At 41.3% G+C, this 17410-nt stretch overlaps 1 protein-coding gene across 3 annotated transcripts in view; it reads right to left on the bottom strand.

The window, feature by feature from the left end:
- Nucleotides 1-17410, bottom strand: part of KIF13B (kinesin family member 13B) — a 210024-nt gene that overhangs the window by 124281 nt on the left and 68333 nt on the right. For all 3 annotated transcript variants that reach the window (XM_002689472.6, XM_010807728.4, XM_015472410.3), the window contains exons 3-6: nucleotides 11179-11191; nucleotides 4610-4670; nucleotides 2641-2733; nucleotides 1248-1428 (exon numbers count right to left, since the gene is read on the bottom strand). In XM_002689472.6, the coding sequence (XP_002689518.4) occupies nucleotides 1248-1428; nucleotides 2641-2733; nucleotides 4610-4670; nucleotides 11179-11191 (348 nt within the window). The remainder of the gene's footprint in view (nucleotides 1-1247; nucleotides 1429-2640; nucleotides 2734-4609; nucleotides 4671-11178; nucleotides 11192-17410) is intronic.

Here is a 17410-nt window from a genome sequence, read left to right as displayed (position 1 = left end):
CTACGACTGCAAGGTGCCTGGCACCCAGGGGTTGCTCGATAAACGTTATGCACGTAAGGTTCTGAATAGAAGCACTAAGTGCCAAGGAGCCCGCGGCAGTGCGGGGGCCAAGGTTCTATTATACATCTGGCTGAGGAACTAAGATCCCACAAGCCACATGGTGGAGCCAAAAAAATAAGAAACACTAAGTACCAATTCAGTCTCATTCAGAAAGGCCTGCAGATAGTTATCTTTGTTAAAGAAATCAAGAGGCCTGTGAGGAGTTGATCAGTTTGGTTTTCTCTTGATGGAGGGCCACTGACTTCACTGCTTCTAAGACCAGCTTTCCCTGATCATCTTTTTCACCCAAACATAACTAGATGTGCCCTAGGCATCCTCCACACTTTCTGTAAGCCTCAGCTCACGTGGCTCTCTGACCTCCCCAATACTGTTCTTACAGCAATAAGCCACAAGCTGCGGTTAGTATCTGTTTCTTTCTCTCCACTGTTGCACTTCCTGAAAATCTGAACTCTGAGAACTCTGTGCAATGAGCAAATTTCCTCAGATACCCACTTATCTTCCTCATTAGCTTCAGTTATGACTGCAGAGTGAAGCCATCATTTTTGAAGGCTTTCTAACACTTTGAAGCCACTTCTTTCAAAGTCTACGCCACAAAAATGATGAGGGTCAAATCACAATATTAGGGCTATGAGGTTAGCGCTGTTGTATTAAATAAAACCAATTTAAATACATAAGGAAAAAACCAAAGTCTAGGCCATGAAATGGGACAGTCTCTTTTTCTGAGAATCATTAAAACGAACCCTCTAGAAGTCCAGGTTTCACTATTTTTGATTATGCCTCTCCCTCACTTCACAGCCTGCAAATAAATGGATGAATTCCATCCAAAACTTCTTGTTTTAAAACAAAGAAACACCCTACTTGATGAAGGATACCAGTTATCCTGATACACAGTAAGTTAACTATCATTACGTATTTTTTCTTTGTGGCTTTGAATATATCTGAGACAGGCGGTATACAGCCCAAACACATGCCACTCAACCATGCTTCCCAGCCCAACTCAGCCCAAGTTCAAAAGCCCAGAACCAGCTGCAGGAAGCCACTTAATAAAATTAAAAACAAATCCCAAAGACAGGAACTAGATAAATAACTCTCTACCAAAGTTCAATATAAAACATTTCTCTTAAGCCAATTCATGAAGTCTGCTTTAGTCTCTAGTATCATAACATTCAAACCTCAAAGTCATTTACCCTTTGGGATCAAGAAGGTCTCGAACTTTTTCGTTATAAATTTCCATGTAGGACACTTCTACTTTAAAACTCTGCTCTTCATTTTCCTCTTTCTGGGTTCGCTCAAAGAGCCCACTGCAGAGTCTTGGGATTAATCCAGGTTGGTCAGCCGTGCCCATCATGGTGTAAGATTTTCCAGATCCTAAAAAAGTAGAAATCATAGTTATTACTGTCTCCTTGAGAAGTTTAAATACACAGCCCTCTTTCCATTGCTCATAATAAAACCCTAGCACTTAGCAAAATGCCCAAAATAAGGAATATACGCAAATACCATGATGACACTCATAAGCAGACTAGCTTTCCTATTTGTACATGTAAAAGTCACTGGTACACATTCCTTAGGAAGAAAAACAAAAACCTTCTTTAACCACCCTTATACTTAAAAAAAAAAAAAATTACCTAAAATGACTGAAAAATTGTGAGGTCTGAATAGTTCTCTAAAATTGAACTGGAAAGATCCATATGATGAATGCTATGTGCTTGCTCCCAACCACTAATCATAGCACAAAAAACATATATGCCATCTCTGCAGGCCCCAGAGCAAATTAACTCTCTACCACTACCCTCTGGCAAAGGCAAAGAAATCAGAGTCATTTTTTTTCTAGTACAAATTTATTTTCCCCATTGCACCAAAAATACATATTCATTAGAGAACATTTACAAAACCTGAGAAAACAGAAAGGAAAAACTTAAATCACTCATAGTCCTAAAAAGAATTTTAAGTCTTGAATATATCACAGGCATGTTTCTCTTGAAGAACAATTTTCAACTGGACAAGCTATATGATAAATCCTGATAAAATCCTGTGTGTGCGTCGCTCAGTCGTGTCCAACTCTGCGACACAATGAACTGCAGCCCACCGGGCTCCTCTGTCCAAGGGATTCTCCAGGCAGGAATACTGGAGTGGGTTGCCATTTCCTTCTTCAGATAAAAATGACTCCTTCACTTTGTTATTTTAATTAAAAAAATTTTTTTCTTTTGTATTGAGGTATATGGCCTGTTAACAATGCTGAAGGTTTCAGGGGAACAGCAAAGGGACTCAGCCATACATACACGTGTATCCATTCTTCCCCAAACTCCTCTCCCATCCAGGCTGCCACATATCGTTGAGCAGAGTCTCCTGTGCACACAGGAGGTTCCTGCTGGTTATTCATTTTAAATACAGCAGTGTGTATATGTCCCTCCCAAACTCCCTAACTGTCCCCTTCCTTTCTTGTTGGCCACAAAGGCACAGAAGGCAAGCGCTCCTGTATCAACCGTAACTGCTAAGATGCTAGCGACAGGTATTCTTTCTGGTATTTTCTTTGTTAGGATCGTTAAAGCTTAAAAAAACCATAGATTATGTAACAATTACCAGTCTGTCCATAGGCAAAGACACACGCATTGTAGCCGTCAAACGCGTTCTGCAGGATATTCTCACCAAGGCACTTGAAAACATCATCTTGACCTGAAAGAGAAAAACACAGAGAAAACACATGTTTTAAGCCAAAACCACATATGAACAATTAAAAACAAACAAAACCCTCAAAAACGCCTCTTTTTTTTTCAGCTTGTTTATCTACCAAACAAGATTTTTAAACTTGATGAATGTTTCTTTGGAAGCAGGTCATTTGTAGTTAGCATATGACAGAAAATGAGCGAAAAGTTCCTGATGATATAAACTTGAATAAACACTGGCCCAAAAAATAGACCAATGAACTTCTATTTTATAAAGAATCTGATATATGTGCTTGGGACCTGGGTGGACCTGAATTCAACTATGGACCACTCAGCCAATGCTTCTACTGAGTGTGCGCTGAAGTTCAAAACAATGGTATGTATCAAATTCCCTCTCCTTTTCCCTCAATGATAATGTTTAATTACAGATCAGCTGGGAGAGGGAGGAAGGTCTGGGATGTTTTTTGTAGCTTTCAATCATGAACATAGAGAGTATGGTCAGATCGTCTTCACAGGCTAAATTAAATGTGTCAATAATCAAGTGACCTTGACAAATTATTTAACTTCTTTGAGTCTTGAAAATAATACGGAAGAACTGGATGCTGTTATGTTTGTTATATTTTGCATGCTATAAATAGCATTCCATTATGCCTCATTTCCTAATTAATTTACCAGGTTAGTGCATCACCACAATTCCGATACTGACGCAATCCTTGTTTTTTCCCAGGCCATGCAGCATGGCTTGTGGGATCATGCTGCTGCTGCTAAGTCGCTTCAGTCATGTCCGACTCTGTGCGACCCCAGAGACGGCAGCCCGCCAGGCTCCGCCGTCCCTGGGATTCTCCAGGCAAGAACACTGGAGTGGGTTGCCATTTCCTTCTCCAATGCATGAAAGTGAAAAGTGAAAGTGAAGTCGCTCAGTCGTGTCTGACTCTTAGCGACCCCATGGGCTGCAGCTACCAGGCTCCTCCATCCATGGGATTTTCCAGGCAAGAGTACTGGAGTGGGGTGCCATTGCCTTCTCCGTGTGGGATCATGGTGATCCGCAATCAAATCAAGGCCTTCAACAGTGAAAGTATGGAATCCTAACCACTGCCGTACCAGGGAATTCCCTGAAGCAATCCTTAAAGTCATCAAAGGGCCCAGCCAGCCCAAATTAACCTCAATTTTTTGAAACAGCTGTAGAATGAACTGTTTCTCACGATAAAGGTCAATAGACATTCAATATTTAAAAGACTTCTTAGAAAACAGGTGTCACAAGCAATCAGGAATAAAGAAAATATAAGGCTGCCACTGTAGTCTTGTTTAGATTTTTTTTTAATTAAATTTGGCAGTCACTATAGTTTTAAACTTGTAGTGAAAAGGGGCCTGAGACAGTCATCACTGAGGAGAATAAAAGAACAGAATCCCAGAACAAATTTGGAGAGAATATGGCATATTCCTCTCCACTAAAGAGGAAATAGGAACACTGAAAGCCTAAGAGATTTATTCAAAGAGACAATCAGGACCGGAGCTTGGATTAAACTCAGGGTTTCCTTTCCTTCTTGGCTAGAGTTCTTTCATTTCACCAAGCTGCCTCTCTTGACCACATCACCAACATCTACGGGAAGTGACGTGGCTATTGCATGCTATGGTCCCATGTGAGGCCCGGCATTCGTTTAAGAAAACCTTGACTGTGAACCCTGTTCATCTAACTTCATCATCTTACATCACCAACAGTGCACTGTTAATCTCCCATTTCCCAATTAAGGTAAACACTCTAATAGCAAAGACCGGAGGAAAGTCGCTGTATAGTTGCTAAAATTATATTACTATGAAACTGTATAGAAAACATGTTAAAATACCTGTCTATATTATCAGTAGTTAACAGGATGCTGGACTCTTACCTGCATACTTGTCTCTGACAGATTCATCCATAGACCAGAAACAGTGATCATATGCAAATACCTGTTGAAAATAAAAATAATGAAGTATGGGTTAAAAACAAAATGTAGCCAATGGGAATGTGCTGCATGACTCAGGGAACTCACACTGGGGCTCTCTAACAACCTAGAGGGGTGGGAATGGGCGGGAGGCTGAGGGAGATTCAAGAGGGAGGGGACATATGTGCACCTATGGTTAATTCATATTGACATGTGACAGGAAGTAAACCCATACTGTAAACCCATCAATTAAAAGTAAATATTTTTTAAGAAAACTGTAACATACTCATGATGTTATAACAATGGTCTAACTCTGATAACATGGTTCATAATACTGAAATAAAAACAACTCCCTGTCTTACAATGGAGGTTAGTTATTTACAGGACAGTCTTACAAAGACAAAGCACCCTGTACATAATATAGACCTTGAATTCACATGAAAACTCTGTACAATGTGATGTGAAAAGGGGGAGGCTACAAAGCAATATGTACACTGTGACGGCTATTAATCACACAGTTACATACATGAAGTTCATTGCTGTGTGGGAAGATTACCGATACCTTTGTTTTCTTATGTTTTTATGTATTCTCTACAGTCTTACTACTCTTCAGAGAAAACAAAAAAAAATGTAAAGATGATTATCACAGCACACTGAAAATGCAGATTCTTTAAATAAACTATAACACTCCCATAGTCAACATACTATGTAGCTTTAAGAACATAGAGGAGGGGCTTCCCTGGTGGCTCAGACAGTAAAGAATCCACTTGGGATGCAGGAGACCTGGGTTTGATCCCTGAGTTGGGAAGTTCTCCTGGAGGAGGGCATGGTAACCAACTCCAGTATTCTTGCCTGGAAAATCCCATGGACAGAGGAGCCTGCAGGGTTACAGTCCTCGGGGTCACCAAGAGTGAAGCACGACTGAGCAACTAACACAGCACATGAAAAGTCTGGACCACGATCCCTCTTGTGTACAATAATCGACACACACAAAAGGTAGGAAGACCATACGATGGAAACACTGGTAATGTATGACGCTACTTTGTGAGGCACCACAAACGCTTTGCCTTGACCTCTTATGCTTCTTACTTTCTAAAATATGCTCTTCTTTAAAGCCATCTTTTAAGGATTTTTCACTGATTATAATTAAAATTTTTTGGAGTTCATGTTCAATAATTTACTCTTTAAAAAGTTTTAAGGGTAATTACTTTTCAATTCATTTCAGTTTGCCCTTCAAACCCTTCCACTTTGAGTGTGCTGCCTCACTTCCTGATGACAGTTTTCCTCTTGGCTTTATAGGTTAGTTTGCTAGCACATCTGAATTGGGAGCTTGTTTTATGGTTTACGTGATTGCCTGTTTGTTTCCCCTTCCTTTGGCCACCTTTACACTGCCACTCCTAGCTACTGAAGCCCAGGTCTGGGTCTTTTCAAAGCCCAGTGTCTCTATTCCCTCCTATTTATACAGAAATTGGCTCAGTATGCATATGTGTGCATGGCCAGTCATGTCCAACTCTGTGACCCCATGGACTGTAGCCCGTCAGGCTCCTCTGTCCATGGAATTCTCCAGGGAGGAATACTGCCGTGGGTTGCCATTCCCTTCTCCAGGGGATCTTTCCAATTCAGAGATGGAACCCAGGTCTTTTGCATTGAAGACAGATTCTTTACCATCTGAACCACCAGGGAAGCCCAGTTAGCTCAGTGGTGGTCAAGGCTGTATATTGTCACCCTGTTTATTTAAATTATATGCAGAGTACATCATTAGAAATGCTGGACTGGAAGAAACACAAGCTGGAATCAAGATTGCCGGGAGAAATATCAATAACCTCAGATATGCAGATGACACCACCCTTATGGCAGAAAGTGAAGAGAAACTAAAAAGCCTCTTGATGAAAGTGCAAGTGGAGAGTGAAAAAGTTGGCTTAAAGCTCAACATTCAGAAACGAAGATCATGGCATCTGGTCCCACCACTTCATGGGAAATAGATGGGGAAACAGTGGAAACAGTGACAGACTTTATTTTTTGGGACTCCAAAATCACTGCAGATGGTGACTGCAGCCATGAAATTAAAAGACACTTACTCCTTGGAAGGAAAGTTATGACCAACCTAGACAGCATATTCAAAAGCAGAGACATTACTTTGCCAACAAAGGTTTGTCTAGTCAAGGCTATGGTTTTTCCTGTGGTCATGTATGGATGTGAGAGTTGGACTGTGAAGAAGGCTGAGCGCCGAAGAATTGATGCTTTTGCACTGTGGTGTTGGAGAAGACTCTTGAGAGTCCCTTGGACTGCAAGGAGATCCAACCAGTCCATTCTGAAGGAGATCAGCCCTGGGATTTCTTAGGAAAGAATGATGCTAAAGCTGAAACTCCAGTACTTTGGCCACCTCATGCGAAGAGTTGACTCATTGGAAAAGACTCTGATGCTGGGAGGGATTGGGGGCAGGGGGAGAAGGGGACGACAGAGGATGAGATGGCTGGATGGCATCACTGACTCAATGGACGTGAGGTTGAGTGAACTCTGGGAGTTGGTGATGGACAGGGAGGCCTGGTGTGCTGCGATTCATGGGGTCGCAGAGTCGAACACGAATGAGCGACTGATCTGATCTGATCTGGTGGCCAAAAGCCTTTTTTAAGCCTTCTTTCATGATGAAGCCTTACCCAAATCAGTTTTCACATGGATGAACTTCTCAGGTCCTCAACCACACATCAGGGTCCCCTCTAGTCTGCAAGGGCTGCACCTCAGAGGACCTGGGTCTGATCTCAAGGCCCAGTAAACACACTAATTCAGTCCCAGCCTTCTGCAAGCCCTCGAAGTGACATATGTTGTTTCTGAATACAAGGACATGATTTTCAATATTTTAAATATGTTATCTGTCCCTGATCTGAGTTTGGAGTTGGCACAAGAATGTTTCTATGTGAACTCACAAGGCTGTCTGGACCCTAAACCTAAGAGTTAAGTTTTTTAAATAAGGAAATTAGATTAGGTTGGTAAATGAAGTATGCATGCCTATATTCACCTCCACCTGAAATTAATTCAAAATGATGGCGGGAGTGAGGTAAAGAGCCAAAAAGGGAAAGAAAGGAGGCAAGGAGAGCGAGTTTTTGAAAGTCAGATTGCTCGCCGATATGTGGACCAGAAATTGAGAAACCCTGAAACACAGCTGCAATGAGACGGATGGCAGGTAGAGTTGGGTGGGGACCATGGGGAGAGCACAGGGCAAATAGCTGCTGGAGGAGATGGCTGCAAAGCTGAGAGCAGCTCCGGGAGGATGCCAGGGGAGTCAGATGAGTGGTTGCGGCCTGGGGGCAACCAACTAGATGACTGGCTAGAAATACCTTTAGCGCAAGGAAGGATCAGAACACCCACATCTGTGCAAAACAGTGACACCAGGCATTTGTTCCCTGGGGTGGGACAGTTATGCCGAAGCAAGGATAAAAAGGGTTACGGAAGTTCAGTATCTGACAACACCCCCAGAGAGGTGGGAGGCGTGGAGACCAGCAACTACCACCCAGCCTCAGCACTATGTCGTACATTACTAATCCTCAACATTTCCCCAGAGCTAACCATGTGTCTATCAGCAGTCAAGGCTCACTATGTCAGCAATTCCCCAACAGGGAGAGGAGTACATCAAAGCTGTATATTCTCACTCTGCTAATTTAACTTACATGTAGAGTACATCATGCAAAATGCCAGGCTGGATCAAACACAAGTAGGATCAAGATTGCCAGGAGAAATATCAACAAGCTCAGATATATAGATGATACCACCCCACTGGCAGAAAATGAAGAGGAACTGAAGAGTTTCTTGATAAGGGTGAGAGAGGAGAGTGAAAAAGCTGGCTTAAAAACTCAACATTCAAAAAAACTAAGATCATGGCATCCGATCCCATGACCTCATGGCAAAAAGATGGGGAAAAAGTGGAAACAGTGACAGTTTTTATTTTCTTGGGCTCCCAAATCACTGCAGATGGTGATTGCAGCCATAAAATTAAAAGATGCTTCCTCCTTGGAAGAAAAGCTATGACAAACTTAGCAGAGACATCACTTTGCCAACAAAGGTCCGTCTAGTCAAAGCTATGGTTTTTCCAGTAGTCATGTGTGGATGTGAGAGTTGGACCATAAAGAAAAATGAGCACCGAAGAATTGATGCTTTTGAACTGTGGTGCTGGAGAAGATTCTTGAGAGTCCCTTGGACTGCAAGGCAATAAACCTGTCATTCCTAAAGGAAATCAACCCTGACTTATTCATTGGAAGGACTGATGCTGAAGCTGAAGCTCCAGTACTTTGGCCACCTGAAGTGAAGAGCTGCCTCATTGGAAAAGACCTTCATGCTCAGAGAGACTGAGGGCAGGAGGAGAGGTGGGCAACAGAGGATGAGATGGTCGGATGGCATCACTCATTCAATCGACTCATGTCGAGCAACTCTGGGAGACAGCAGAGGACAGAGAAGCCTGGCATGCTGCAGTCCATGGGGTCACAGAGACAGAGATGATTTAGCGACTGAACAACAATAGGGAGAGGAAAGAAAGAAGGAAGATGGTCCTAAAGGACTGTGGATCAAAATTTCCGGTGGGAATTGCTTTTCAAAGTACACCTGTCAGCAGGGTGAGATTAAATACAATGTGAAGCTCATATTTTCTTCTGCTGCAGCTTTCAGCTCTCATGTCTTATCACTTTTTTTGATTCTGCTCTTACCAATGTTAAGTAGAGACCATCCCAAGTCTTTGCTTGCTTATAAGCTTAGCTCACACTTGAACCATCCGAGTGCACTCCTCAAAGATCAGACTCTACATTGCTCTCTTCTCCCTATTACTACAGGTTTTTCTTTTCTTTTTTAAATTTAGGGATTTCTTTAACAATTCTTTTTCTCAATTCCAGTAGAGAAGTAATGGCAACAGCTAATATTCTACAGGAGCCCCTAGGATACAAAGAAGTGGCTAACAGGTGTGGGGAGCTGGCAGCTGAACTCAGCCTTGGAGCCCACGTCTGCTCCCCACCTGGGCTTCCCAGGTGGCACTGGTGGTAAAGAACCCGCCTGCAGGAGACTTCAGAACCATGGGTTCAAGGCCCGGGTTGGGAAGATCCCCTGGAGGAGAGCATGGCAACCCACTCCAGCATTCTTGCCTGGAGAATTCCATGGACAGAGGAGCCTGGAGGGCTACAGTCCATATGGTCACAAAGAGTCAGACACAACTGAGCGACTTAGGACCCACGCTGCTTCACACCAGGCCCTTCATCACAGAGTTACTGTTACTGAGCTCTTCTCCTCAGTAACAGGAAGACGCCAGAGCCTGGTACAAAGGCGGGAACTAGGAATGTTAAGGTCTTGTTTACTAACAACACTGAAAGGTCCTCTTTAACTTTCAGCTGTTTTGTAAATTATTACAGGTATCTTCCAGCCATGGATTTCCTAAAGCAGACAAGCTCCCCTTTTTCCCCCTAAACAAACATTTTTTTCCTTATTTTTTTTTAAAAATTTCTTTTCAAGTAACAGAGAAGAAACACACATTCATTATAGCAAGGCAAATAACACAGAAGCATAAAGAATAAAGGTCTCCCATTCACCAAACATATTTCTCCTTAGAGGGAACCACTGTTAAGAATGTAGTATTGGCCCTTCCACATCTTTGACATCAACACATTTTCTCTAAACGGTAAGACAGAGTTGAATTAAATAAAACATGAATATTTTTAAAACAGTCACGTAATGTTTCTTCACATCATTACTGCAATATCCAGCCTCTGCTCCATCAGAAAAAAAAAGAAAACAAAGATAAGCCAGCCATCTTTTCACACAAAAGCTAAAACTGATAAAATTAGTTCTGTTATGTATAAAGAAGTCAGTGCCATATTAGACTTTTTTTACTCATTCAGAGTCCCAATAGCCAAGTCTATACATACTTCAGCAACAATAATATTGAATGGAATCACTGTTCCACCACAGATTCTAAAACAAAACTCCAAGAAGGTAGATAAAAATATAAATTTCCTGGAAAGTTCCCAAGAATGATCAATACAAAAACACAGTCCTTGTCCCTACTCTGGCACAACTGCATTCCTAAGAGACACGGGAACCGAAGTTTCTTGAGAATCTGGGCTCAAAGCTAGGATGAAAGCACGTTTCCCGGAGGAAGCTGTGGGCCAGGGCAGGTTTCTGTTGGCCTGAGAGTGTGTCCCCCGCTGTCCCAGGAGCACCATGGATGAGTCTGCCTAGTACTGGTTCTGACCGCAGTTTGGAACGAGAAGTTCCCAGCCAATCTGTGGTGACCAGCAGGGCACAAAAGGAATCTGTGTTGTAGTTGCCAGGAGACTGGCCAGAGTTGGTCAAAGTACAAAAACAGCTTTTCCATAAACCTCCAGTCCTTCTTAAGCCAATAAATGGCTTTGGATTTATGAATAGGCTGACGGCTTGCGTTATTTTTTTCATTTTAAAAGTGACAGAGAATATTTTTATTTTTCAGAAGAAAATACCAGTACAAAAAAATACACACATACAACTCGAACAAGCATCCCGTAATGAACCAAATCTCTTACCTTTGGTTGGCTTCTGAGTTCCCAAAAGAGGTGTCATCATTGACATGAAAGAAAAGAGTGTAAAAATATTTGTTAGTTAGAAGATGCATTTTGAAGGGTAAAATGATAATAAATATTTATTTGATATTTATTAAGAACACAAAATATTAACTTTGAAATCAAACAGCAACTTGAAATAAAGGATAATTAATGTCTACTAACTAGTAAGATAGAATGCTAATTATAGAGAACTAACTTGTATCTTTCAGGTAGAAGAAAGATTGTTTGAGCACTAGATAATTTTTAAAGTCCTAATATTTCTGCCTTCTACATTTTGCTTATCCTTGTCTATGACTTGTAAATATAAAAATATTCTTTACTTCTTAGCATCTGATTCCACTTCCAAGTAGTTTCCTTTGCTCTGATAAAGCAGCAGCTTACTCTCTCTCTAGAGGACCTTCTACAAAAAAAGTTCTGTTCTAAGGAAAAACAGGTTAAAGGAACTAATTTTTTGCCAGTGAGCGACTACTAACTGAATTACTCACTTACTACTTATTTCTCTATGCTGACTCAGGTGCCTTCAACCTCCCTTCCTCTGAAAATGCCTCTGGCTTACATCTCCTCAGAGAATAAGAATATAACTTAATCCAGTATAATTTTGAGATAGTTAAACTCAGAGAAGGGCTTCCCTGGTGACTCAGTGGTAAAGAACCCAGCTGCCAACGTGGAAGATGCAGGAGACTCAGGTTCCATCCCTGGGTGCGGATGATCCCCTGGAGAAGGGAATGGCAACCCGCTCCAGTATTCTTGCCTGGGAAATCCCATGGACAGAGAAGCCTGGTGGGCTGCAGTCCATGCGATCACAAAAGAGTTGGACACAACTTACAGACTACACAACAACAAACTTAGAGAAAAGCTGTAAGAAAGGCACAAAGAGCTCCCCTCACTAAGCTCACCAACTGCTAACACAGTCACAGCTGCCATGTCGTTCTCCTTGTCCTTCTCCCCACTCTGTGCAGAGATACACACACACACCCCTGAGGGTAAGGTACATCACACACACACACATACCCCTGAGGGTAAGGTACAGACACACACACACACACACACCCCCCTGAGGATAAGGTACAGACATGCCCCTTCAGCCCTAAACATTTCCATGTTAACTCATAAAAACAATGATGTTCACTCCACAACCACAGGAACCACTGGTCTTTCAGAGAATCAAAAAGCCAAGTCAGACCTGCAACTTGAAAGAAAATGGTGCACGGAAACGCTTTCTTTCAATTGTCTGGACATCTTGTGCCTTTGTTGTATAAGATTTCCTTTTAAATTTAATATTCATTTGTATGGAAAGATTTCAGGTCTGAACACTAAAACGCCAAGGAAAGCAGCAAATGAGCAACCCCTGTCTAACAGATTTTGGAGTAACAGCCAATGTGACTAGCACATAATAATTTCTCTGGGATAGGAGATATTAGGGAAACTTCCCAACAAAAAGACTTGGGAAACACCAGCAGAGGTGACTGACATATGCTACCACCTTTTTGTAGGTCTTTATAAACAAAGCAGAATCTCATCAATTTCAGAAGGCCCAGTTATAAACCCAGTTGAAGGTAAGAACAGAACCAGCATATATGAGATGCCTGTGTGAGGTCAGGTATTGGCTTGGCCCAAAAGTTCCTTTGGGAAAACCCAAAGGAACTTTGGGGCCAACCCAATATGCTGCAAGCTACTTTGCTGAATCTTCACAGTAACTTTGAAAGGTGCTATTATCATTCCAGTTTTACAGATGAGAAACTGAAGGCTCCGAAGAGTTAAATGCCCTGTCCAAGTCACAATAATAATCAGTGACAGATCTGGGATTCGAAAGTAGGTCTTCCGATTCCCAAGTCCATGTTTTCTTCTTCCGCCACACTGGTCAAAACACCTCGTCAAGTTTCTCCTAGACTTAAGAATCTGTGAGTCATACATTAACAACTGCTCCCGGTAACAGAAACATTTCCCAATGTATTAATTTCCTCCATCCCAATTATTACCCAATAAAAGGCCACCGTGTGGTGCTTATGCCGGTGTAAGTTTACTTATTCATTATATTTATAAAAACTCCAGACCATCTTTGCTGGGAGGAAAAATAAGATGTTCAGCGTGATATTTCCATTTTAGGTAAAATATTTTTATACAAAAACCAGCTCTTCCTAAAAGACAATTGACAAATACGAAATTCAACAATATATGACACACAGCAGAAGAATTTGTGGGACTAACCTGAATCCAGAACATAATAATAAAAAGAGAAACAAACCAGTAAATTAATTACAGAGCTAAGTTTCCAGCTATGGCTCCTGGTGGCTACAACAGCAATGCTCAAATAACCTGGAGTCACTGGAAACCCAAAGATGTAATTACAGCTCTGTACAAAAATAAATAAGTAAATTAATTAATTAAACAAAACCTTTCAACTTGTAGCTGCAATCCGATAAGGCAATGCCTCACTACCTCAAAATCCCTTATTTAGAAACCTCAGCTATCTAGATCACACTAGAGATTTAGGAAGCAAAGAAAACCAGTCCCTTGACCAAAGAGATGGCATAAAGTAGAAGGATGAGAGTCTGAATTTCTGAGTTTTTGTTGTTGTTAAATTCACTTACAAAAAGTTCCAAAAATACTACAAAGAACTCCTGTGTACCCTTCACCCTATCCCCCAAATGATAACGTCTTATTAAAACTGCAGTTACAGTGATCAAAACCAGGTAATTAACCATCAACACAAGATTTATGAAATAATCTAGAGCACACCTCATATGAATTTCTTCCCAACTGCCCTCATTGATGTCCTTTTTCTGGTTCAGGATCACACATTCATGGAGTTGCCATGCCTCCTCCAACTGGGGGCGGTGTGTCTCTCATAACCCTGACACCTGAAGGGTACCAGGCAGTTATTCTGTAGAATGTGCTCACTACAGGTCTGTCTAATGCTTCCTCCAGACTAAATTCAGGTTAGGCATTGTGGCAGGCACCACAGAAGCCCTTCTAAGTACATCAATAACAGAAGGCCATCACTATGGAGGACAGTATGGAGGTTCCTTAAAAAACTAAAATATGATCCAGCAATCCCACTCCTGGGCATATAACCAGACACGAGAAAAACTCTAATCTGAAAAGATACATGCACCCCATGTTCCCAGCAGCACTATTTCCAATAGCCAACATATGGAAGCAACCTAAATGTCCATCAACAGATGAATGGATAAAGAAGATGAGGTACATATATACAGTGGGATATTACTCAGCCATAAAAGAGAATTAAATAACGCCACGTGCGGCAACATGGTGGACCTGGAGACTCTCACACTAAGTGAACTAAGTCAGAAGGAGAAAGACAAACATCATGTGGTGTCACTTATATGTGGAGTCTTGAAAATGACACAAATGAGTGTATTTCCAAAACAGAAATAGACTCACAGGCACAGATAACAAACTGTGGTCACCAAAAGTGAAGAGGGGTGTACAAATAGGAAATCTGGGATTAACAAATAAACACTGCTAAATCGCCTCAGTTGTGTCCAACTCTACGCGACCCTATAGACTACAGCCCGCCAGAGTCCTCTGTGCAAGAATACTGGAGTGGGTTGCCACTCCCTTCTCCAACAAATATACACTACTGTATACAAAATAAACAACAAGGTTCTACTGCGCAGTACAGGGAACTATATTCAGGATCTTGTTAATAGCCCATAATGGAAAAGAATCACTTGGCTGTACACCTGAAATACTGTAAATCGACATTTCAATTTTTTAAAAATGCCAGAAGGCACATGATGATATCCAGATCTCACTACTGATGATGGTAGCTCTGATCATGTTACACGTGTATCCACCTTTCCACTGTAACATTACTAGTTTTCCCACTGTAGCTTTTTTCAGTGACCATTGATGAATCTTGCACACAATTACTGTTCCCCAAATGCGGTCTAGTCACTAAGATGTTAACAGCCCAGGTGAAGCAACATACGCAGATACGTTATTTAGAAAGAGGGTGGCTCGGGAAATAGCAAATGATTTGATTATATATTTTGGATAGAACTATTTCTATGAATAAGCCACTCACCCCTTTCTTTTTACTGGCCTGGGTTAGCGGCTTATGCTCACTTTTCTTTTTAATAATAAAGTACACCATAAAATTAAACTGAATTATAGTCCTAATCTTAGACTGCCACAATAAGAAGAAACTCAGTGACGACTTTATATAAATTTGGAAATTTTTATTAAAACTTCTGACCATGACAAAAATAAATTTTGAGTCCAAAAATAAGCCAGACAGTACTGTGTTATGTGTAAAACAAGCTATACCAGAACGATGAGTTACAAATCAATTACTGCCATCAACTACCAAAATCAAACATGACGTCCAGATCTCATTGACTCTATTAATTTTAAAGATTTAAGTTTCTGAAACTCTCACAATTTGCAACATCTGGAATCTGTTTTAATAAGATCCCTCTCCAATCCACTCTGTAACGGCTGTGTTACATCACAAAGAGTTTATTCTAATACGGCCATAGTACATAATGATATTGTTTCCTTTCTGGACTTAAGCTGGCAGTACCAGCAACCAAACAACAATCTGTGTGACGATCATTCGTTTCTCTTTGTTGCCCCTCCCCCACTGTCAGTCTTTTTCACGTCGGGAATAAAGCTGACCTGACTAAAAATTCAGACATTGACAAGATTCATAGAGGAAGCTTATCAATCTCTACTTATCTGGCTAACGTTAAGATGGACAATTAAAAGCCCTAGCCATTGTTTCCTCAAAAACTGGAATACTACATTCAATTGTGAAGAATAAACTTTAAAGCATCAGTGATAAAGTTTTCTGGAGAATAGTATTTGGATGTAGGGGGGTTTTAAAAATGATACCAGTGAAAGAATAAATCAAAGAATAGAAATATGTAGCCTGGACCAGGGAAGACTAAAAGACGACAGGATGCCACCTCAGGTAGGATCTATGGAAGAAAGTTAAAAAGAAAACAAGGGAGAGCTCTTTAACAGAAGAGTAATTAGCACTGTGTTAAACAGCCAGCTCGCCATTAGTGGAGTTATCTGGAGAGAGAACAGAAAGTGTCTGATAAGGATGTTGAAGTAGGAATGAGAAGTTACACTGGATTACTTGTGCAGCTCTGTGTTTACAATGGGAAAGCCAACGTTAGGCATTCGACACGTTATATTTCAGTACTTCTATCAGGGACACGGTGCAGAGCACCAATGCATCCGAGCTATAGGTCGAGCATCACCTCCCACGCGACTGCCTTAGAAGGTCCCACCTCTCCAGCTGCATCCCACAAGCCTGCATTCAGGTAAAGCCACTCCCTCTGACAACTCTATTTGTTCAAATCCTACTCACGCAGGAAAAGCTCAGATCAAATTACATCTCCCTCGAGACCCCCTCCACGAGAACCCCAAGCAAAAGCGAGTCTTCCTTCCCCATTTCTATTAGCAAAAACTCCCTACAGACCACGTATTACCTATCAATGTCACATGATATAAACTAATATTAATATAAATGGATTATCTCCCCAACTAGACTACAAGCTTCTGAAGGACAGAGTGTGTCTTCCAGGGTTTATCAGTGTCCAACACAAGGCTTTCTGCTTATTTAGTGAATGTTTACAATCCCTAGGTGACCTGGCCTGCCTTCTATCTCAACCACATCTAGGACCATCTTCCTTTCACCCTCACTGGCCTTCTTCTAATTGGCCCAGTGTACACAAGCTTCCTGGTCTACGGGCTTTCACTCGTGGGTTTTTTCCAACCTTGAAATCTTGAGGCTAAACTCATTTGTCATTTCTTAGCTTATCATTTCTCTACATGTATCTTTCCTAAACATCCAATCTAAGTCAAGTCACTCATGTTACTCTCACTCACAATACTCCTGATAGAATAAAAACATTTCCACCACCATCCAGGCTCCCTAAAATCATCCCCCAAACAAAAAAGGAAACAAGAAACAAATTCTATCTTCAATGAAACTAGGAGATAATTATACATGAAACATATTACACAAACACAGAAAGCACATTCACTGAAGACAAGGAAAGGTCAGAAATGAGTGGCGCCGAGTATCCCAGAAGGTGGGGGAGAGGGGGCGCCTAAGAGACAGGAAGCGCATTCAAGTCACAACCTCTAATATACATCCTCAGAGAAACGTCTTTAAATCTAGAGAAAAGACAGTTTTGACAATTGTCTATTAAAA

This window comes from Bos taurus, chromosome 8 (genome assembly GCF_002263795.3).
Source record: "Bos taurus isolate L1 Dominette 01449 registration number 42190680 breed Hereford chromosome 8, ARS-UCD2.0, whole genome shotgun sequence".
Taxonomy (NCBI): domain Eukaryota; kingdom Metazoa; phylum Chordata; class Mammalia; order Artiodactyla; family Bovidae; genus Bos; species Bos taurus.
This window is presented reverse-complemented; position numbering and strand designations above follow the sequence as displayed.